This window comes from Neovison vison, chromosome 1, assembly GCF_020171115.1.
Source record: "Neovison vison isolate M4711 chromosome 1, ASM_NN_V1, whole genome shotgun sequence".
In the NCBI taxonomy this organism is placed as follows: Eukaryota; Metazoa; Chordata; class Mammalia; order Carnivora; family Mustelidae; genus Neogale; species Neogale vison.
This window is the reverse complement of record NC_058091.1, coordinates 83,061,174-83,084,798: the sequence shown is the minus strand read 5'-3', so window position 1 is coordinate 83,084,798 and position 23,625 is coordinate 83,061,174. Positions and strand designations below refer to the sequence as shown.

Below are 23,625 nucleotides of genomic sequence, written 5' to 3'. Positions count from 1 at the left end.
ACATCCTATCTAATACAAAGTTTGGTATAAATACGGTGTTCCTCACTCATTAAACTGCTGAAAAAATTATAATTTTTACCAATCTGTTTTTTGTATTTATGAGCTTGAGTTTTGTTTTTGTTTTTGTTTGTTTTTTTGTTTGTTTTTTTTCCAATTTATTTATTTTCAGAAAAACAGTATTCATTATTTTTTCACCACACCCAGTGCTCCATGCAAGCCGTGCCCTCTATAATACCCACCACCTGGTACCCCAACCTCCCACCCCCCCGCCACTTCAAACCCCTCAGACTGTTTTTCAGAGTCCATAGTCTCTCATGGTTCACCTCCCCTTCCAATTTACCCAAATTCCCTACTCCTCTCTAACGCCCCTTGTCCTCCATGCTATCTGTTATGCTCCACAAATAAGTGAAACCATATGATAATTGACTCTCTCTGCTCAATTGCCTTATTTCACTCAGCATAATCTCTTCCAATCCCATCCATGTTGCTACAAAAGTTGGGTATTCATACTTTCCGATGGAGGCATAATACTCCATAGTGTATATGGACCACATCTTCCTTATCCATTCATCCGTTGAAGGGCATCTTGGTTCTTTCCATAGTTTGGCGACTGTGGCCATTGCTGCTATAAACATTGGGGTACAGATGGCCCTTCTTTTCACGACATCTGTATCTTTGGGGTAAATACCCAGGAGTGCAATTGCAGGGTCATAGGGAAGCTCTATTTTTATTTTTTTTTACTTTTTTTTTTTCCCAATTTATTTATTTTCAGAAAAACAGTATTCATTATTTTTTCACCACACCCAGTGCTCCATGCAAGCTGTGCCCTCTATAATACCCACCACCTGGTACCCCAACCTCCCACCCCCCCGCCACTTCAAACCCCTCAGACTGTTTTTCAGAGTCCATAGTCTCTCATGGTTCACCTCCCCTTCCAATTTACCCAAATTCCCTACTACTCTCTAACGCCCCTTGTCCTCCATGCTATTGGTTATGCTCCACAAATGAGTGAAGCTCTATTTTTAATTTCTTGAGGAATCTCCACACTGTTCTCCAAAGAGGCTGCACCAACTTGCATTCCCACCAACAGTGTAAGAGGGTTCCCCTTTCTCCACATCCTCTCCAATACATGTTGTTTCCTGTTTTGTTAATTTTGGCCATTCTAACTGGTGTAAGGTGCTATCTCAATGTGGTTTTAATTTGAATCTCCCTGAGGGCTAATGATGTTTTTGTTTTGATTTTAAATATAGGCTCTACATATAAGAGAGATTATACAGTTTTCTCTTTCTCTGTGTGACCTACTTCATTTAGCATAATTCCCTCAAGGTCCATCCATGTTGTCAGAAATGGCAAGATATCATTCTTTTTTTATGACTAAATAATATGCTACAGTTTCTTTATTCATTAGTCAATGAACACTTAGGTTGCTTCCATGCATTGACTATTATAAACAATGCTCCAATAAACATGTGGGTACAGATATCTTTTTAAGTTAATGCTTTCATTTTCTTTGGACAAATACCCAAAAGTGGAATTATTAGATCATATGGTAGTTCTATTTTTAAGGAACTGCGGTGCTGTTTTCCACAATGGCAGCGCCAATTCACAATCCTACTAACAGAGCACAAGTGTCCCCTTCTCTCCACATACTCACCAACAGTTGTTATTTCTTATCTTCCTGATAGCTGTACTAACAATGTGAGGTAATATTTCACTGTGGCTGTCGTTGGAAAAATTGTTCAGATCTTCCACCCATTTTTTAACTGGATTGTTTGTTTTTTTGCTATTGAGTTGTCTAAGTTCTTTACATACTTTTGATATTAACCTCTTATCAAATAAATGATAGGCAAATATTTTCTCCCATTCAGTAATTTCCAATTTTAAATGGTTCATTTGATGCTTATGTGCTTTATCTAAGCACTAAGTCATAAAGAGGATATCAGATGGCACACACATAAATACAAAATTGTTCTGAATGGCCAAAATACTGAGACATAGTATTTGCTTGTGTCTTCATCTCCTTTTCTTTGACATATCAAGGTAATTTATATGTATCTTCTAAATATGGTTTTTAATATATTTTAAAGGTGTTGGTTTGCTGCTTCTGTATATGAAAGTTTAACTGGAAAATGAAGCACTTACAAATATAATTGAACAGAAAACAGTTTACACAGAATAAAAACATTTTAGGTGAGATATTATTTAACTGACTATCTTATTGAGATTAAAGTATTAGAATTATCCTTTCATGTCTATACAACTGAAATAATTTACCAATTATAATGCTGACCCAGATTTTCACCTTAAAAATGTAATAATTATGGAATATTATAAATTAATTGCCATTTAACAATACAAATTAAATTTTAAATATGCATAACTGCTGACTGAAAAATGTCACATCTAGAAATTTATCACATATATGTAAAAACACACACATAAACACATAATATCTACCTCAAGAACTAAACAGATACAACTTCAGGAGAATATTTAGTGTTACATTGTTTTAAAAATAAGAAAATGAAAATTAAGTCTTGCTCACTAACCATCACAATAGATTGTGGAGTTATTTAATAAAAAATATATGCATATATATACACATACACATATGTTCAAAATTTAGAAAGGTGTGAAATGATTATCACATGTTTAAAAAAGTAAGCTATAGAACAGTACCTAATATCCCATTTATTTTTTTAAAAAATATATTCATAAATATATATATTCCCCCACCTCCCCAAAACAGAGAAAAACAAAACAAAAAAACACATATTCACTCCTAGCTTATAAAAAAGATAAGTTAGATGGGGAAAAATGTTTTTCCCATTCTAAATAAGTTTATGCATTTTTACCAATTGGCTTAGAGATATGCATTTTGGGGGTACTTGTGTGGCCCAGTTGGTTAGTGTCTGAATCTTGATCTCAGCTCAGGTCATGGTCAGGTCGTGAGATTGAGCCCCACGTGGGGCTCCACAATAGGTGTGGAGTCTGCTTATGATTTTCTTTCTCTCTCTGCCCCTCTCCACTACTTGCAACTCTCTCCCTAAAAAAAATTAATCAATTAAAAAAAGATATATGTGCTATTGTAATATTCTGATTTGATTAATGGATTTCAAAATGTATATGCTCTAATTTTTTTCACATTATACCTGTACCAGTTAAGTGTTTATTATGAATGTATTATTTTTATGTTCAGAACTACTTTTAAGTATCCTGAATAATCAAATTTTGTCTTAGAAAAAAACATTACTCTTAGTAGGTTTATAAAAGAGAGAAAAGTGAGAATGCTGAAATAATAACAATTTGTCTCATTAAAGTTATCAGGTATAAGTATTTAAGAGAGAGTCTCCAAATACAATATTCAAAATAAGATTAAGATCTTGATGTATTGATGACATGTATTAATAATAACTATATTACTACTAATAAATACCACTTATTTGACCACATGGTGTCCTGAAATTCTTACCACAGCCTTTTACGGATGTTAGCTTGCAAACATTTTGTGGATACCAACAAGTTGATTCTAAAGTTTATAATGGAGAAGTAAAAGACCCAGAATAGCCAACACTATTGAAAGAGTAGAATGAAACTGGAGGACTGATATTACCTGATTTTAAGACTTACTAGAAAGCTATAGTATCAAGACAGTGTAGTAGTATTTGTAAAAGAAGAAAATAATCCATCAACAGAATAGAATAGAGAGCCTAGAACTAGTCCCACATAAATATAGGCAATTGATATTGACAGGGAGCAAAAACAATAATACAGAAGGTCATTTTTTTCTCAATGAATGGTGCTGGGACACCTGCACACCCACATGCAAAAAAAAAAAAAAAGAAAGAAAGAAAGGAATCTAGACATAAACCTCACATCCTTCACAAAAATTAACTCAAAAATGGGCCATAGACTTAAAAGTAAAACAGAACAGTAAAACCCCTAGAAGGTAACATAGGAGAAAACTTAGATGACCTTGGGTTTTGTCCTGACTTTTAAGATTAAGATACCAAAGTTACAATTTATGAAGGAAATAATTGATAAGCTGGGCTTAATTAAAATTAAAAATCTGTGACCTGACACTGTCAAGAGAATGAAAAAGACAAGGCAGAGACTTAGGAAAAAAGACGTATCTAATAAAGGATTGTTATCCAAAATATACAAATAAGTCTTATAACTCAACAATAAGAAAACAAACAACTCAATTTAAAAAATAAGCTGTGGAGGGGCACCTGGGTGGCTCAGCCATTAAGTGCCTGCCTTTAACTCAGGTCACGATCCCAGGGTCCTGGGATCCAGCCCCACATCGGGCTCTCTGCTCAGGAGGGAGACTGCTTCCCTCTCTCTCTTTGCCTGCCTCTCTGCCTACTTGTGATCTCTCTCTCTGTCAAATAAAAAAAATAAAAATAAAAATAAAATAGAAGTAAACATATTCTTACCTTAGGATCCAGCAGTTACACTCCTTGGTATTTACCCAAAGGTGCTGACAACTTCTCTCCACAGAAAAACCTACACATGGATGTTTACAGCAGCTTTATCCATAAATGCCAGAACTTGGAAATCTTGAACACAAGAAATCTTTCAGTAGGTAAGTGAATAAATAAACTGTGGTACACCCAGACAAGGAAATATTATTTAGTGCTAAAAAGAACTATCAAGTCATGAATATACATGCAGGAAACCTAGTCTATGGTACTCAGTGAAAGAAACCAATTTGAAACAGCTACATCCTATAGGATCAGAACTATATGACATTTTGGAAAAGGAAAAAACCATGGAGACAGTAAAAATATTAGTGATTACCAGGGGTTGGAAAAGATGGAGGGTTAAGTAAGAGGGACATAGAAGGTATTTAGGTCACTGAAACTACTCTGTATGACCCTTGAATGGTGGACCTATGTCATTAGTCACATGCCCAATGCCAATATTATTAAAATTCGGCTGTGTATATATTTTCATGAAATGAACAAAAATGATGAGCATCAATTATATTATTAAGAATAGAGGAAGATAGAATTTTTTAAAAATGCATATATTAATGGATGCCAATTTTTCATATATTCTAACAACACTGCTCCATCCCAAGCCCTTTGCCTTCCAGATTTCCTGTCCTCTCTGTTTATTACGTCTTTAATGTTCCATTAGCAGTTACAGGCATACTCATCTGATTGTGTTTCACTTTTTTGTGTTTTTGCAGGTTCCATATTTTTTTTTACAAATTAAGGATCTGTAGAACCAAAATTGGAAGTGGAGCCTGAAGATGTGATTGAGTTGTTGCAATCTCGTGATCAAACTTGAATGGATGAGGAGTTGCTTCTTAAGGGTGAGCAAATGAAGTGGTTTCTTGAGATGATAGCTATTCTGGTGAAATCACTGTGAAGATTGGATACTAATAACGTTGCATCTGTGTCCACTAAAAGTAAATCAGTTTGCTCCCCACTGTCAATTTTTACCTGGGGTACCTGTGGGAAAATTGAAAGTGGGCAGTTTAAGTCCACAGGAGAACCTGGGCCTTCAGGGGTAGGGGATGACAGGGTGGAAAAAAAGAGGGGTCATCTAGAATGTCTGCAGGATCAGATGTGCTGTGAAATGGAATAAGACACATTCTAATTTTTGCAGAGGTCAGGATTTGGGGGACAATGCCTTGAAGGCTTGCATATATGGGATCTCCAGCCATCTGGAAGAGCTCCAGCAAAAGCGGTCAAGCTGACAAATAGTATTACAAGAATAGGTTCTTGATCTGGGAATTTGTGCTGAGGCCAGGAAACATGACTAAAAAGATGGGGCATTTTTTTGTTAGTCTTCTGGGGTTAAATTTGTTCCCATTTTTAAAAATAAAACCCAAGGGCAAGTCAGAAGGAATAGAGGGGGGTTGGCCCATAGTGAGAAAAACTGGCTGCCAATGCTCAAAGGGGCATCCCACCAAGAAGCAAGGTAGCTGAGAGTTAGCTGACATTGGGAAAGGGTCCCCACTCAGTCTGTAAAGTGTGGATTTACCCAGGATGACCTGTTGTTGCCAACTGCGCCACACATTGGGAACAGAGACCTCAGAGGAAACAGAGTGGGAAAAGTTTGAGGAAAGATGTCTTTCACCCTCATGGGTATGGCTAGTCTGACCTGTTGACCCTTAGACCTTCCTATCAAATTGGAGAGAAGCCCTGGCCAATCTGTGGAGTACTAGGGTTGCCTGCCAAAGGGCCAAAAGCAGAAATAAGAAGGAGAGAAGGATCCCTCCAAATGCCAAGAAGGGAAATTCTCACCCTTTTGGGCAAAGGCAGTCCGGCAGGTTTCCTCTGGGGCTTTAGATCTCCACTGAGAAGTAATTTTGGCCAGAGGTCATCAGTTCCCAAAGTATTAGAGTCCATACACTAATAGAAAGTCCTGAGAAGTCCCTGAGGCTTTTCTATGGAAAGAGTTAAGATTCCTATAACTATATTAATTTTATCTATTTGCTGCAAAGTCCTTAATTATCACCATGGTTAAGTGGATAACTGAGTATTGTTTCACAGGACTTATGATCCTATCTGACCAAGTATCTTCAAGCCTTTTGAGTGTTTTTTATTTTTATTTTTTTAAAGATTTTACTTATTTGACAGACATATATACAGAGAGAGCACAAGTAGGCAGAGAGGCAAGCAGAGGAAGAGGGAGAAGCAGGCTCCCTGCCAAGCAGGGAGCCCAATGTGGGGCTCAATCCCAGGATCCTGAGATCATGAGCTGAGTCTTAGTCTCTTAATGGACTGAGCTACTCAGATGCCCCACCTTTTGAATATTTTTAACAAGATTCCCCAAATCAACTTATTACTTGTAATTCTAGTTATTATCGCAAAATGTAGTGTTTTTCAAAAATAACCAAACTTTCTTGTCAATTCCATTGCAGTGAATTCTCTTTAGATCTTCAACAATGGACAATAAAATCTATAAAGATTGTGGTACATGTGTTGATGGGTATTCTGCTTCTACAAAAAATGGCCCCTCATTACCACGTTCTTGCCATCCCAATGTCCTTGTAACGTGACAACAGTCTGCTCCTGAATCACAGAAATCAACAATGAGGGCTGTGTGAAACCCAGAATGGCCACTTGGTCCTTCCTAGCTCCCTGGCAAAACCATTTTTGGTTTTTGTATTCTTTGACTCACCTTAGTGCATTTAAGAAAGACTAACTTGGTCTTCAGAGGCTTCAGACCTCCTTACTCTGGACTTTTGGAACATCTATAACTGGACTTCATTCAGCTGCCACTTAACAGTGGATTATCAAAATGTTGATGTGCTTCCCATTTAGGACCTACCTTCCACAATATCCAGGTGCCCACTTCATTGGGCAAATTACATAAAACTTAATGAAAACCTTACAAATGTCTTAAAATTATCACTGTTGTTAGTCAGGCAAGGTCAACAAAACAAATGAAAAAAATTGTACTCATACAGAGTACAATTCAAATCCAAACAAGTATGAATTATGTAAGACTGTTGTAACTAATGAGCTGATGAATGTGGATTATAATTTTCACAACCTCTTGTCTAAAGTGTTACTTATTTTTAATCTTTTGTTTTTCCAGATTTAGGGAAACCTTCTCTCTTAAGCTTTCAACAATTTGGTAAGATAAACCTTTGTAAGCAAAGATGAAGCATTTATCTTTCCTCTCTACCTGATCCCTTTAGAACTCAAACAATAGTGTTACTGTTTACATAAATTCAGTGATAAGTTGTTCCCCTTGTCACAGGACACAGTTTTTAAAATATTGGCCCCCTTGCCAAGGCTTTGACTAAAACATGAGTGTTTGCGACATAAGTGCATAGACTCCGGTATGACCGCACATCTTTAGAGAACTGCTTGCAAAAATTGGCCTAGTACTGTGCTAGCAAACTTCCAACAAAGCAATCTTTAAAAAAGTTTATATAGTCCATCATTATTTTTGCTGCTTTTATATAAATAATCAAGCCAAGCTTAAACAGATTATTTTTTTCATGAACTTTGTTTTTTTTTAATTGGGGTAATTGTTGAGAGAGAAGTTATGTTTGTACCTTTGTCTATATTAGATTCTAGTCCTATTAATTGTCTTTGAGGTTTTGTTATATATCTGTAAGCTGGACTAGATCCTGAATTATTCTAGCTTTTTAAAATCTCTGGCTTTGACTCTCCAAGCTAACATTACTAATTTTCTCCCACCCTTGTGATATGAAATCAGTAAGAACAATAACTGCCTTAGAATCTCCTTGAAGAGATGGTGTCAGGTCCTCCTCACTCACTGCCCAAATGGCGGGTAAATGTCAGGGACTTGAGCCTTGGGTACAGGGCTCACAGCTCCACCTGACATCTGACACTGTACAGATGCTGGAGATTTCTGACCCAAATTGACTAGGAAAATGAAGATGGCATCTAACGTGGGCAGCTAATTCAAGACTCTGGGCCAGGCTTGTATGAGGAACATTATTTTGACTCTGTTCTTAATCCATTTCACATTAGTGCTTTGCAATGCCAGTGAACTCCTTAGCTTTTGATTACTCAAATGTCTGACATGCTCAGATTATTGGTATTTTTAGGGAAAAAATACTTATTTCCTTTCTTAAGTTAATTTCCCTATTAAAACATGTCCACCTTATTGACTGAACTACAAGGTATAATGACTCAATAATGTGTGCTTCCTCAGGGTATATTTTTATTAGTGTTTGGCAAAAGGACATTCAGGGAACATGCTGTTTAAGTCCCTGTCAAAGTAAAGGTTGTGCAACTGGATTATTGGTCACACCCATTTCATTTGTATAATCAATCAGAAACGTAGCACTGGGCATCACCTTTAAATTTACTTGAGAGACTCCAGTATGACACTGGCTGCACAGAGTCAAGGGTGGTAAGTGACTACTGGTGTCAACCCCAGCAAAGCTGCCGGGTTTGGAAGATTACTTTTCCTTGGGTAGATGCTGCCATAAATGAATATACAAGCAGAACCTTAGACCTTCCAACCAAACTGGAGAGAAGCCCCATCAGAAATCTCTCTGAAATCCCGAGGGCGATCACTAAATCTGTTGCTACAGCAATAGGCATCCAAGAAAAATCTTTGGACTCCCTTGTATGAGTTTTATTCATTAATGGAATTGTTCTTGCTTCACTCTGAGCTAAACAATGTGGGGTTTGCTCTGAGGAAAACACCTCTTGTTGTACCTGGGCAAACAGCTCTGACCAAGTAGAAACAGAACTAGATAAAATCCAGGTGCAATCTAAGTGGCTAAATGCAGTGTCCACTGATTCTTTTTAGCTTTTGCTGCCCTCAGGAATTGCTTCCTGGTTTAGGTCAATCCTCCAATTTGGAATCAGCATTTTGATCATTATTATTGGAATTTTTGTCATTGTAAAACTTTGTGTCCTCTCTATAGCTTAATGTTATAAGGATACCACCCAGGTAATGGGCACTCAGCATTTTGCAATGATTTCTAAAGGGTCTGAGACATTCCATGAGGAAGCTCCAGAAACTTCAGAAGATATTTAGCTTTGACAGTAAAGCCTTTCTCTGCTCTGGCACTGATGTGGAACAGGGGAAAACTTTTCAGGCAAAAAAAATAGGATGTGCAATTGCGCTGAGGTAAGAAGGAATATGGAACATTTCAGTGAATGAGAGAAAAATCAGAGTGACTAGGTTGCCGACCAGAAGGGAGAGCAGCTCCAGATGAAAATGGAGAGTTAAGTGGGCCAGGAGCTTTGATAGTTATTCTAAGAACGAGAATCAACTTTAGGATTACTAGAGTCAGAGTCTAGACAGCAGTTTGGGCTGGAAATAAAGCAGGAAAACTAAGGGACATTTTCTTAGGTCATTCTTTTCAGTTGCCCTTCTCCCCTAATACATCACTCTAGTTTTTCTTTCATTTTTGAGTCTATTCCAAGGATTCTAATCTGAAGAGTTTGACTTCAAGGAGTTCCTGAACCAGCAGAAATTATATGAAACATTTTGTGTGCACAGACACATATATTTCGTGAAGGGTAAGGGTGCACAGATTTATGGAAGAGCTCTGAAATTTTCCCACCAAATTGGGAGTGGGCAAGAGCTAAGGATTATGTTCTTCCATGAAGTTAGAAGTAATGACCAACATCTTACTAATTGGAAGTTACATCAATGTATAATATCAAAAACCAAGTAATCATTTATTTAAAAAGAGAGATACAGAACAAATGAACATTAAAGACTAATGAATATTCAGTTTATAGTCCAGACCATTTATGTCCCATCCTTTATACCTTCTTCAAGTTGGAGACTGAAAAATCTGCATTAAGTCATAGTCATGACCTTAAAATATTGCAGAATTATGAATTCACACTTACATTATCATAGAGGGATTATATCATGCCAAAATAGTTTTAGAGTTCATTTGAGTTTCAATCATTAGAAAACAGGTAACCCTTGAGCTGTATTATTTATGTAACATAACCTCCTACATTGCCTTCACTTTCAAGCTAATAATGCTACCTACTCATCTGGCATCTTCCATAAGAGGGGGAAGAATAAAAATCAGGACTTCCTTGTTTATCCTCCAAAAGCCTCTCGAGTTTGGATGGCGCAGATAAGACATCTTTGCCTTCTAAGTGTGAGTCTTGGACATTCCTGCTCTGCACACTGGCTTCTCATTCGCACCTGCATCTCGGGATTTCCAAGGTCTGTCGGTGTCTGTCTCTTTCTGTCGCCCCCCCCCCCACACCACATTCGCTCACTCACTCACTCATTCACTCGCTCACTCTGTAAATGCATTATTTCTCTACTAATGCCTGAATCACCCCTTTCCGCGCAACGTGAATCAAACTATCAAACCCTGCAACATGGAGGCTTAAGTGGGTAGGAGAAGAATCCATGAAACAAGATGGGATAGGGAGGGAGACAAACCATAAGTGACTCTTAATCTCACGAAACAAACTGTGGGTTGCTGGGGGGAGGGGGGTTGGGAGAAGGGGGGTAGGGTTATGGACATTGGGGAGGGTATGTGCTTTTGGGTAAATTGGAAGGGGAGGTGAACCATGAGAGACTGTGGACTCTGAAAAACAATCTGAGGGGTTTGAAGTGGCGGGGGGGGTGGGAGGTTGGGGTACCAGGTGGTGGGTATTATAGAGGGCACGGCTTGCATGGAGCACTGGGTGTGGTGAAAAAATAATGAATACTGTTTTTCTGAAAATAAATAAATTGGAAAAAACAAACAAACAAACAAACAAAAACTATCAAACCCTGAATGTTCTCCCGCGCTGGATCGCAGTTCCCACCGCTCCTCCTCCTTTGTTATTTTGTATTTGCGGCGCCGGACCAGTTCTCAGGTTTCCAACCAATACTGGTCAACTGCAGGTCCGATTGGCTGCGGCAGGAAAGGAGCAAAAGGCTTCACCAAATCACAAACCTAGGGTTTTCTTTTCTCTTGGTCTCCTCTCTAGAATCCTGGCAACAGATGTGCGTAGTTTCTCTACGAGGAAACCTGGCCCGCGGTTGCTATGGAGATAGGACGCTGCAACTTGCGGAGCCGCTAGTGCCCAGAAATCGCTTAACCGACCTCAGCAAAGCGGCTACCCTGCCTTTCTATATCTGCATTCCCCCTTCATCCAGAACTTCGTTTTTCTTGACTCCTTCCATGGAAGATTTGACATCCCCGAAGCAAGACCAAGAAAATCAGGAACTGGGGGAAGCAAGGCGGCCATGGGAAGAAATATCAGCTTCTTCCCAAGATCCCGAGTCTGGGTTATCTGAGCCCCTGGAACCCGAGCAGTGGCTGGAAACTGGACCCCAACCGAGAAGCGGCCCTCCGCAGAGCCCGCAGTCTAGAGCCAGCCCTCCTCTGGATGACGTCACGGGACCAGGTGCACCATCTCCACCTTCCCCTGCCCCGGAGGCTTCTTTCATTCCTTCTACGCTGGCTCTGGCCCGACAGCAGCTTGCGGCCCCGTGGCAGTCAGACAGAACCACTGATGTGAATCCCAAAGCTGAGACACCTCACTCCCACCGTTTGGAACAATCATCTGATCAAGGCAAATCGACTGCTCCTCAAACATGCCAATCAGAGGGAGACACCTTTCAACAGTCTCAGCAAACCGAACGTCACCTGTATGGATCAGAAGATGTGAGCAATAACAACTCTAAACAAAAAGAGCTGAGATTTAACATCTTTCAGGAGGAAGATTCAAATAGTAACTATGAACTGGATCACACTGAGTCTGGGATCTCTGAAGGGGCCCCCAGCCCGCTTGAGATTGCCATCCAGAGTGCTAAGGCCTACCTGCTGAAGACCAGCAGCAAGTCTGGCTTAAATCTGTAAGTCTTAAAGGGAAAAAGGAGGGGGCGGTTGGCAAGGAAAAGAGGGTGTATCTTTGTGTGAGAGTGTATTTCTGTGGGTGAATGAATTTGAAAAGTCTGCATGAGTAGGAGAGTTAGTGGCTTAATAACTCTGCAACACAGAACTCAAAATAGGTCTTTGGTGGAGATTCTTTTAACTTCTTTAAAGACCCTTGGCACACAGAAATAAAACCTAGGAATTACGGAATCTTGGGTTTAAAAGAGATCATGAAGATAGTGAAGTCCCGGCATCTCTCCAAGGTGCTTATAAAAAGCAATTGTCTGCTAGTGATAGGGAATTCATGGCGTCTCATCTGGGCATCCTGGTGCTTGTCTGGCTTGATTTTGAGCTCTCCCCCATCCCTGCCCAAGGCCAGTGTGGGGGTGATCCACTATCTCGGGCACCCAGAACTGTCCTGATTTGAGCACTGGCTGTTCTGCATTCTTAAAAAACCCTCAGTCTGGGGCAAACTAGAATTGGTCACAATAATTAGTTTTAATTTTAAAACTAGTATTTAATGTTAGAAATCTTCCACAAAACCTGAGATTGACAATTCAAAAGATTATCTTTAAAGTCCTGTTTTAAACTACAGTTTACTAAGCTTCAATGATGTGATTTATACTCAGTAGTGGATTCTACTTGAATTTGTCATATAAAGTTATTGTCATAATTCCCTGGGTTAGATAATAAGCATGAATTTATAAATTGTGTTAAAATCCCAGAGGAGCTCATTATAAATACTTGAGAGTTCACTAACAATTTAAAACTGAACACAAAATATGAAAACAGAAGAATTTTCTTCACTGAATTATTTTGTAACTGATATTACTTAAATATCTAAATTTCATTTTTTTCCAAATGCTAAGTCTCTGAGGTCAAAAATTAATATATTCTAGAATATTCACTATTATCTTCTAAGTACTTCACAGCCTGCCTTTAAAAACTGCTCAGTAAAAACAAAAACAAAAACCAACAACAAAAAACCCTGCTCAGTAACAGATTACTTTAACACTCTTATATGCATATCTTATTTGACAGCCATGAAAAATATTTTTTGTTGTAATTAAAAGTCTTTTATAAAAATACAAGATCTGTTTTACTCTGTTGAATAAAAAGTCTACAGAAAGAATTACTTCCTCCTTTTCTGCCATTCTATTAAAACAAATTATTAAAACTTCCAAATTAAAAGCTATAACTATGAATTAAAATCTAATAATTATATTTTATATTTTGATACAGAGGCATTTTCAGGTTTGGAATTCTTAAAAAATACTGACAATATCTTGCTGGAAGAACTATAAATAAAGCAAATGCAGACATTATATTAAAATCTGAAAAATAAAATGAAAAATTGGACTTGGAGCTCTCCATTTAATGGCATGTATGGTCTCTATTGGAGCAAATCAAGAAATCTAGTTGCTGTAGTATTTTTTTTTAGTAAGTTAAATATTCATATCACATTGGAGGCATTTCCTAAGGGAAGTTCTAGGGTAGGTTTTTTGTGGCAGTGATGCAGTTACTGTATTTCTCCACTTAAAATTTCTGAAGGCTTTGAGTTGTTGAAGTTTCCTAGAAACCAACTAATTGAGTCTGCATGTAATGCTTCTTCAAAAGCTGTTTGACATGGATATTATCTGGAATTTTCTCTTTTCTGGTAGATATGATCATCTTTCTGATATGTTAACTAAGGTCTTAGATGAGCGTCCTGAAAATGCTGTGGACATCATTGAAAGTATCAGCCAAGATGTGAAGATGGCACATTTTAGGAAAAAATTAGATACACTCCAAAATGAGAATGAGATGCTTCCAGTATATGAAACAGCAGAGAAGCAAAAGGCTCTTTTTCTCCAGGGAAATTTGGAAGGAGTCGACCAAGAACTGGAAGATGAAATAGTAAGTCATGGCTATCAATTTGAATAGTTTGATTCTAGGGTTTTATTTGAGATGAGTGGGCGTGGCTTGAAATTCTTATGAACTATCTTATATAGTTTCCTAAATAGTGTTTGCAACCTCATTTTTTCATCATTCATTTCCTTGTTTAGAGTTTCTTATTTTTTCACATTGCGTTTAATATTTCATAGGCTTGGTTGTTTGTTATATGTATGTGGGGTTGAGCTCCTTGATATCAGAGGAAATGATTCCTTTATCTTTTATACTCTCCAAAGTACCTGGTATAGATGTGGTTCTAAAGCTGTTTCTTATTAAATATTTATTGAATGAATGAATTAACGTCAGATAGTTTAAAGCTGGGCTTTAAAACAAGTTGCCTATCTGCCCCTTTAATTAACTAGAGCAACTGGAAGTATCTCTAATGTTATTTGGATTCTTTTCCAAGGTGACTTCCTCATATTACGTCTTGATATTGTGCATATTACATCAATGGGCTATCATACAAGAGGAGAGGGATAAAATATTTCTTTTAATCACTACAGACAAAGTGTTGAAAATATTTACAGAGAAAGTTGGTGTCAGAGATAGAAAGCTATCATGAAAGAATAAAATTAGTTGTACCACAGGAATTTTTGCTCCAAATATTTTAAAAATAGCATCAAGTATTGTTTCCTGAATGCCCTCATGCTTGTAATTTATACTACCGAGTGATTTATACTATACATCTACTAAGTTTCCATGTTGTATTACCTCTAAGACCACTTAAAATCGGTCTGTATACTTGCAAATTAGATATTTGGTGTAAGATATTTTCAGAAACCAGCGTAAAGTTCAGTCAAGAAAAACATAGGAGGGTAAGGATCTAGACAGCAGGGTAATCTCTAGGGCTCCACAACCTTTGTGGGGAGACCACCCTGACACAGTGGGATACAGAGTACTCAAGGAGCAGGTGATATTGTGAAGAAACCTTCACAAAGTCACATAATTCGAAGTGTGTATATTTCTTTTCCTTTTATAAAAAAGATAGAACAAAAAAATCATCAGAATCATTGCAGCAAAAGATTTTTCTACCATCGTGGCAAGTTAACATATATATATAATCAAATAAAAGATAGTTTAAAAACTGTTGAGTTTTTGTTTTTTTTTTTCGATCTGTTTTTTTTCAATTTAGTATCACCTCAGACGTGGAGCAGCCTTGTTTCCAGGATCATCTTCCTCTTTGAGGGTAGAGGCTCTCTGGGTCTGGCAGGCTGCTGCTTCCCGTCTTGGGACTGGATACAAAACTGGCTGGGAAACCTGATCATGGACTCCCAGTTAGAATTAGACATCTCCCTTCCCTGCAAAGTCTAGAAGCACCAAAATGCTTCTAGAAAGGGGGAAAGGGCAAAATGGTGAAGGGGAGTGGGAGATACAGGCTTCCAGTTTTGAAATGAATGCCACAGAAATGAAAGACCCAGCATAGGGAATACAGTCATTGATATTGTAATGCTGTCATATGGTGACAGATGGTAGCTACACCTGTGGTGAGCACAGCACATGTATAAACTTGTCCAATCACTATGGGTACACCTGAAACAAATGTAACATAGTGTGTCACTACAGTCAAGTTAAAAAAAAAAAAAGAAAAGAAAAAAGAAAAAGGAAAAGGAAAAAAAAATACTGAGGGGTGCAACAAATGCCAAACACAAAAGAGATGAGGATTGTGAACAGTCATCCTGCTTATTTTGACACCAACATTATAATATCAACAAGAGCAGATCACTTTTAAGAACAGCAAAGTGCTCTCAGTTTCTCTACCTTCAAGGTCTAAAATTTGTCTAAATTTATCTAAAATTTGTATCCTACTTAAGGTTAATCTCTACTTTCTCACAGATGTTTTCTTAGCATTCACTTGAGACTTTGCTTTTTCACTTCTATTTCCCTTATAGAAACATTTTTTTATTTTCTTCTTTATGGTAAATCCAAAAGCATTTATTATAAGTAGGGGCAAACACCTGATTAAATTATGTTTTCAAGAGAAGTAATGTGTGAGCACTTATTTTATTATGTCTTCCTTTTATCCTATAAATTACCCTATATAGAGGGCCATATTGATTTTTATTCATCCTGTATTTTATCATATGTACATAACATTTATTACTACAAAAACTATGGTAATATGTACAAACATATATATACTTTCTTTAAATATGTATAGGGAGTTAGATTATATTTTACTATGACCACTTAAATATTTTTTATAAAAAGATGTTCAATTTTTATTATTCATAATAGCTATTAAATTATCCTTAAGATACACACATGCAACAAGGCAACTATTATATTGGTAAGTATAAGACACAATGGTAGAAGTTACATTTTTGTGTAATGAGAGAAAAATTGGAATACAGGAATTATTAGATCTAAACCTTTCAAGAAATGTCAAAGACATCATGGAGAGATGTAGAGCTAATACCAAGATGTTGAAAAAGGAAAAAGGAAGCAAGCAGTTTCTAACATTAACCACAGTGTTTCTATCCCTAGGCAGAAAGCTCTCTCCCAAATGTAATGGAGTCAGCTTTTTATTTCGAACAAGCTGGAGTTGGTTTGGGCACAGATGAGACTTATCGCATATTTCTTGCCCTCAAGCAGCTTACTGACACCCATCCAATCCAAAGATGCCGCTTCTGGGGTAAGATCTTGGGTCTAGAAATGAATTATATTGTAGCTGAAGTAGAATTTCGTGAGGGAGAAGATGAAGAAGACGTAGAAGAAGAAGATGTAACTGAAGAGAGGGATGATGGAGACAGTGACGCTGAGGAAAATGATGAAGATGAATTACCAAGGACATTTTACAAGACCCCACAGGTTATACCAAAAGAGGAAAACAGAACGGGGGCCAACAAATACGTGTATTTTGTGTGCAATGAACCAGGAGGACCATGGGTGAAGTTACCACCAGTTACACCTGCACAAATTGTTACTGCAAGAAAGATCAAGAAATTTTTCACTGGGCGTTTAGAGACTCCCATTGTAAGCTACCCACCTTTCCCAGGAAATGAGAGCAATTACTTACGAGCACAAATTGCCAGAATTTCAGCAGGGACCCACGTCAGCCCTCTGGGATTCTATCAGTTTGGTGAAGAGGAAGGAGAGGACGAGGAAGAGGTAGAAGGCCGGCGAGATAGCTTTGAAGAAAACCCAGATTTTGAAGGCATCCAAGTGATCGATCTCGTGGAATCCCTTTCTAATTGGGTTCATCATGTGCAACACATTCTCTCTCAGGTAGGGGTTTTTCAGTTCTCAATCTATCAGCCAATCAGCAAATTTTTGTTAAATTCTCTCTACAATGCACAGATATATACAAAACAAAGTTCTTCAGATCCTAGACAAAGAAACCATTGAAAAATCAAATAAAAGTGCAGAGGACTATAAAATTGCCAAGTCATGGAGATCTGGGAACTTTGTGAACAAATGTTTATTTCCAAAAAGAAATAAAATAAATATTTCTATGGAGAATTTGACAAGTTATGTGAGGATTTAGATTAATGTGTGTTGTGAAATTGCATTTTATATGTGAACTATACATAGGTGCATTCCTATTTTGAGAACAGTTCTTTTATTCTAGTTCTATAATACATGGAGCTTTTATACCAAGAAAAATAAACTATTATAACAAAAATGAAAACAAGTAGTGCTGTATAGCATTTATTTTGCACCCCTTCTGCCAGGTGCTCTCAATAGCACTTAATCAAATCAGTATTATCTCATGTAATCCTCACAACAGCATGGAAGACTAATATTATCTTGATTTTATAGATGGGGAAATCGAGGCAGAAAGCTTAGAAAGCATGAAAAAGGGAATATAGCTAATAGGAAACAGAGTCACATGTGAATGGGCAGAATGGATCCTCTTAATCACCCGCTATCCTGCCACATCTGCAGGTAGAAAATCATTACACTTTGATCTACAGAAGAGGGAGGGACTCTTCTATGCCTCTGGATGAGGGTTACTCAAAAGAGAAATAGCCCCAAACCTAACTTTATTATCACATTTAAAAATTTGTTATTGCTACTAATAATAGTACCTTACCACTTTCCCATAAATTATTTGTTACAAATTAATAAAGTGCATTATTTTTTTCCACTAAGGTTTTGCTGATTTCAAAATATAACTGTTCTGTAACTTTAGGAAGTTGGCAAATTTATGAAATAAATTATACCATTTTTTGCTCAAAATAAGCTAGATCAAAAACCTCGTACTTGGGATGTTGAATGCATAAGTGATTGATGAAATTCCCATACAGTAGGACCTCCTGCAGATAATTGCTTTAATCCAAATAAATAGTTTAATATTTTAAGGTCCTCATTGGATTATATAATCTTGCAATACTCATTTCCAGGGTCGCTGTAATTGGTTCAATCCCATTCAAAAAAGTGAGGAGGAGGAGGAAGAGGAAGATGAAGAAAAAGAAGAAGAAAAAGGAGAAGAGCCTGAGTATATGGAACAGGAAGTGGGGCCTCCTCTTTTGACACCAATCTCTGAAGATTTAGGTAGTTTTACACAAACTACGTAATATATGTATATTATATACACATCATATCTATATATGCATATATGTATGTATACATACATATATACACATATATATACACATCATATACACATAATATTTATATACACATCATATATAGATATGATGTGTATATAATACACATATATATACATATATAGATATGATGTGTATATAATATATATAGTATATATACTATAGTGTATTTTTCATGTACATATGCTATACTATATATAGTATACATATATATTATAGTTTTTATGCATGTATATATTATATGGTTAATAAATGTGAGTCAGAAAACTATTAAAAGTGAACAGGAGCCAAAATTTCATCCCCTTTCCCCTTCATGTGTTTTGGGAGAGTGGGGAATGAGAATATAGCTGGCCTCATCAGCAACTTTCTCAGACAGAGGGTGAAGGAGTGATGCCGGGAAGAAAAGTCAATTGGCTGCAGCTCTTATTGGAAATGCTGACAGCTGTCTTGTGTATCATTCTTGTCTTGCATTCTGCAGACCATAGTCTAAAGCCATAAACACGTAACATAGTTATGTGGTTTTTTTTTTTAAGATTTATTTATTTATTTGACAGATCACAAGTAGGCAGAGAGAGAGGAAGGGAAGCAAGCTCCCCGCTGAGCAGAGAGCCCATGCAGGGCTTGATCCCAGGACTCTGGGATCATGACCTGAGCCAAAGGCAGAGACTTTAACCCACTGAGCCACCCAGGCACTCCTAGTTATGTGGTTTTTTAACCACATAGGTACTGTGGGTTTTTTAAGTCCTCTCTTGTCCTCCTAGTCTTGTTTCTTCCTATTCAGTTTTGGAGCAGTTTTCCTTGTAATCTTTGTTCTCTTTCATAATAATAATTTGATCTTTTATTTGGTCATGAAATAATATACTCTCTACCACATAGTTCTCCTCTCCCTTAATAAAACTTTTCTGTTGCACAGATGGACACACCCATGCACACATACATGCATATAAATAATCAAATTTTGTTGTTCCACAGGGTTCATAAATTATCCTTCTGACTTTATGTTAAGCTGCTGATGCTTGATTTTTCTTTATATGTCAAATTTGTGTGTTTTAAGACTTGTAAAAAGAAGTCTGATACATAGTATATCCTTGTCTATACAGGAGTTAAGCTTTTGAATTTCTCTTTGGTTTGCAGAAATCCAGAATATACCACCTTGGACAACACGGCTGTCCTCAACTCTCATTCCTCAATATGCTATTGCCATCCTTAGATCCAACCTTTGGCCTGGAGCATATGCCTTTTCCAATGGCAAGTAAGTATACAAAGACATTATCAGGATTATATAAGTGCTGGAAATTATAATTATCACTGGAATGTTCTGTTCTGTTTTTTGTTTTTGTTTTTATTTTTTTTTCCTTTTACCCCTCTCTCACGTGCTTCCCTAGGTGAAGCACAGCCTGGGTGAGGCAGTTAGAGTAATCCCAGAGTAAGAGACAGGGCTGCCCTGGGTGGTTGTTCAGGGCAGCCACTCACAATAACCTGGAGTGAGATCCCAGACCAGGATGGGAGGGGAAAAAAGAGTATGGGCAGTCTACCCAGATTAAGGGGTTGGGGGAGAGATACCTAGAAAGGACCAGCCCATGAGCCAGAAATCATGTTCAGCACTTGTACTTACATCTTCTCCATGAGTTCTTATCACTGCTCTAGGGAGAGATGTCCCCGATTTCACAGCTTGGGAAATGGGGCTGAGATAAAGAGAGAGCAAGAGGCTGGAGACAGATGATAAAGTCCCCAGATTCCACAGTGGGTAAAATGTCACTGCCTAGGTCGAGCTTCTTCCTGTTGCCGAGTTGACCACTCCCAGGGAACCTATGTCACCACAATCAGATAAGCTGTTTCCTCACTGGACCAGTTTTCCAGTGATGTGTTTTTGGAGCCAAGTCTGGTGCCAGGAATGCTAAGGAAGGAGGAAGGCGGGTAACTCATCTTGGCATGTCAGATGTGTGTGCTGTAAGATTCAGTCAAACAACATTTATATTACTTAGTGAAGCATCAATTTAGAACACTAGAGTAATTCAGACTTCTGTCCTAATATGGTTTTTATTCTGATTATTTGAGCAATAGACTTACTCATTTTCTAGGATTAATGGAGGTAGTTCTATGCAGTGTTTAGTTTGAATCTCACATAATTTTTCTTGGCTATCTTAAAAAAAAGTAATTTAAAGTATGTATTATTTAAGCTATCACTTCTAAGAGAATTAGGGTCAAGAGGATACTTGATGTCCTTTTACCCTTCACCCAGAACATACACTTTCATTTGTCTTATGCTTCCATTTCTCATCTAAGAACCCAGTGTCAGAAGCTCAGCTAAGCTGGAGAGAGAACTGAGCTGCCAAATGTGAGAGTTGCCATTATAGCCACAAGCCAAACGTGAGTTGAGCTTTTGGTAATTTAGGAGAAAACTCTGACTGCTCCTGTCCCATTTTCCTTCCTGGAATGGCACACTGATGGAAGGTCATCTCACTGAGGAGTCCCCAAATATCAGGCTTCTGCAGTTTTATGGCCCGGAGGGTCCAGGAAGCTGGCAGAGGGTAGGGGGAAGGGCTGGAAGTGAAAAAGCACTGAGTACTGAGAGTAGGGAATAGTGTCTTTAAGGTATCCCCCTTCTGAAACTCCATAAGGAGGCCTTGGCAGAGGCACCTGAAGACCTCTGCTGAAGGCCTCCGAGAGACCTAGAATGAAGGCAGATGTGCCAGGAACTCAGCTATGCGAAGAGCATGGCAGGCTGGGTGGGTCAGAGTCCTTGACTAGAACCTTCCTTAGAGACTGCAATGCACTGGCTGGGCATCAAGTATGGCGCAGTGACAGCCGTTTTCCTGTGACACCTTCCAGGTAAAGCCTGACAACTTTATATGTGGGCCCAAAAAACCACACACGGGCTTACATTTTAGTTCTTCCTAATGCTGAAGAGTAACTGTTTAAATTAGTTGTTTTGTTTTTTCTGAAAATAGCAACTAAATGATTAAAGATGGTGGTCTAGGTGTAGCGTACATGGTGACAGTTTGGCCCACCTCTTAGCCAGCTTAAATGGTTTGGATCACAGTAGTGTGTCCTGTAGTAAAAGAATCATCGAGGGCTATTTCATCCCTAGCACTTAAAATGTAATGTTTTGAAATTATGGGACCATAACACGGAGAGTGATCAACTTTTACAGGAGAGGAGGATCAATTTTTTTTACTGAAAAATGATATAATGATCATCAACTTTCTTTTCAAATTTTATAGAAAGTTTGAAAATTTCTACATAGGCTGGGGTCATAAATATAGTCCGGACAACTACACACCCCCAGCTCTACCACCAGTTTACCAAGAATACCCTAGCGGGGCCGAAATTACAGAAATGGATGATCCTAGCGTGGAAGAAGAGCAGGCTTTCCGAGCCGCGAGGGAAGCAGCTGCTCTTCCTGTTGAAGAAATGGGAGAAACTGAAGAAGATGAAGATGAGGACGATGATTCTGACCAAGAATAGTATCAGCCCAGCCTTGTGTGAGACTGGTACACATATACTGTGTGTGGACCCTTGATTTTACATTTTACATATATAGTATATATAGTACAGAATTACATAAAATTGGCAACTATTCATGTACAAAATATTCTTCCTTGAAAATGTCCAGTTTGGAATTTCATGTTCAACTACTAATATGTACCTCTAGAAAGATGTTCAATGGAATTTTCAGAGGCTAAATAACATGTTCCTGTTCTGTTGGCTACAGCTAATAGAATAATGTGCATTTTTAAATTAAAAAAAAAAGGTCTTAGGTTTAATTTCTAATATGGCAAACATGGAAAGATGCAATCCACAGGGACTTGAGTACTTGTCAGCAGGTACTGGGACAAAAATTATTGATAGTCCCTCAATCAGAGCATGTATTTTTAACCAGTCTGGGAAGCTGTACACAAATACTGTGTATGTATGTGTGTGGGAGGGCTTGTTTTTGTTTTTGCTGGGGAGAGGATTATAATTCTATCACCTGCTCAGAGACTACTAGCACTCAAAATTTTGACACTTTCATCACTTTTTTTTTTTTAAGATTTTATTTATTTGACAGAGAGAATGAGTACAACTAGGGGGAGAAGGCAGAGGGAGAGAAGCAGGCTCGCTGCCAAGTGGGGAGCCGGACACTGGATGCGGGCCACGATCCCGGGACCCTGGGATCATGACCTGAGCCGAAGGCAGATGTTTAACAACTGGGCCACCCAGTGTCCCTCCTTCTTACTTCTTAAAAAATGTTCTCAATCCTGGAATCCAATCCTGCATCTGGCTCTTTGCTCTGCAGCAGCCTGTTTCTCCCTCTGCCAGCAGCTCCCCCTGCTTGTGTTCTCTCTGACAAATAAATAAATTAAAAAAAAAAAAAAAAAGAAAAGAAAAAAACGTTCTCAGTCTGACTCCTTTATCCTACAGAAATTGGTTTGATCTGATTAGGGAAAAATCATCTGCACAGAGATGGCTAGCTGGAATATCCAAAGACTTCAAACCACTATTTTTCCACTACTGTTTTTCTAAAACTAGTTATTATTTCCATTCATTAAAAAAGGTTTTTTTAAAGGCCTCTATGTGTCAGGCACTCTGAAACTATTATTAAAAAGTAGGCATTGCTCCTGAATCCATTCAAGGAAGGAAATATGAAAAGAGAAATAGAAAATCAGAACAGTTTGCAACTTAGCAGGTATTGTGATATAAATGTCACAGGGTACCATAGAACAGTGTTTCCCAAAGTCTGTGGCAGACCAGTTTAAAAATAAAAGTTCTCATCCAATGCCACTATTCTGTGAAATAAAGTTATCACAGCAATTCTGATTTCTGTAATTATCTTGTCATGGACTGGCAATTCTCAGATCCTGA

The 23,625-nt window shown here is 37.9% G+C and overlaps 1 protein-coding gene across 1 annotated transcript; it reads left to right on the top strand.

Moving 5' to 3' along the window:
• Nucleotides 1-10,708: 10,708 nt before the first annotated feature.
• Nucleotides 10,709-23,051, top strand: RSPH4A (radial spoke head component 4A). Its single transcript, XM_044236975.1, has 7 exons — nt 10,709-10,820; nt 11,409-12,279; nt 13,960-14,194; nt 16,715-17,455; nt 18,574-18,724; nt 19,915-20,032; nt 22,005-23,051. Exons 1-7 carry the CDS (start codon nt 10,754-10,756, stop codon nt 22,246-22,248), a joined length of 2,427 nt encoding a protein of 808 aa, XP_044092910.1. The 5' UTR covers nt 10,709-10,753; the 3' UTR covers nt 22,249-23,051.
• Nucleotides 23,052-23,625: the final 574 nt, after the last annotated feature.

Coding starts and splice junctions, on each gene's coding strand:
- RSPH4A (XM_044236975.1), top strand. CDS start 10,754: ATGCCTGAATCACCCCTTTCCGCGCAACGTGAATCAAACTATCAAACC. Junction 12,280..13,959: donor AGCAAGTCTGGCTTAAATCT/GTAAGTCTTAAA, acceptor CTTTTCTGGTAG/ATATGATCATCTTTCTGATA. Junction 20,033..22,004: donor TATGCCTTTTCCAATGGCAA/GTAAGTATACAA, acceptor CAAATTTTATAG/AAAGTTTGAAAATTTCTACA.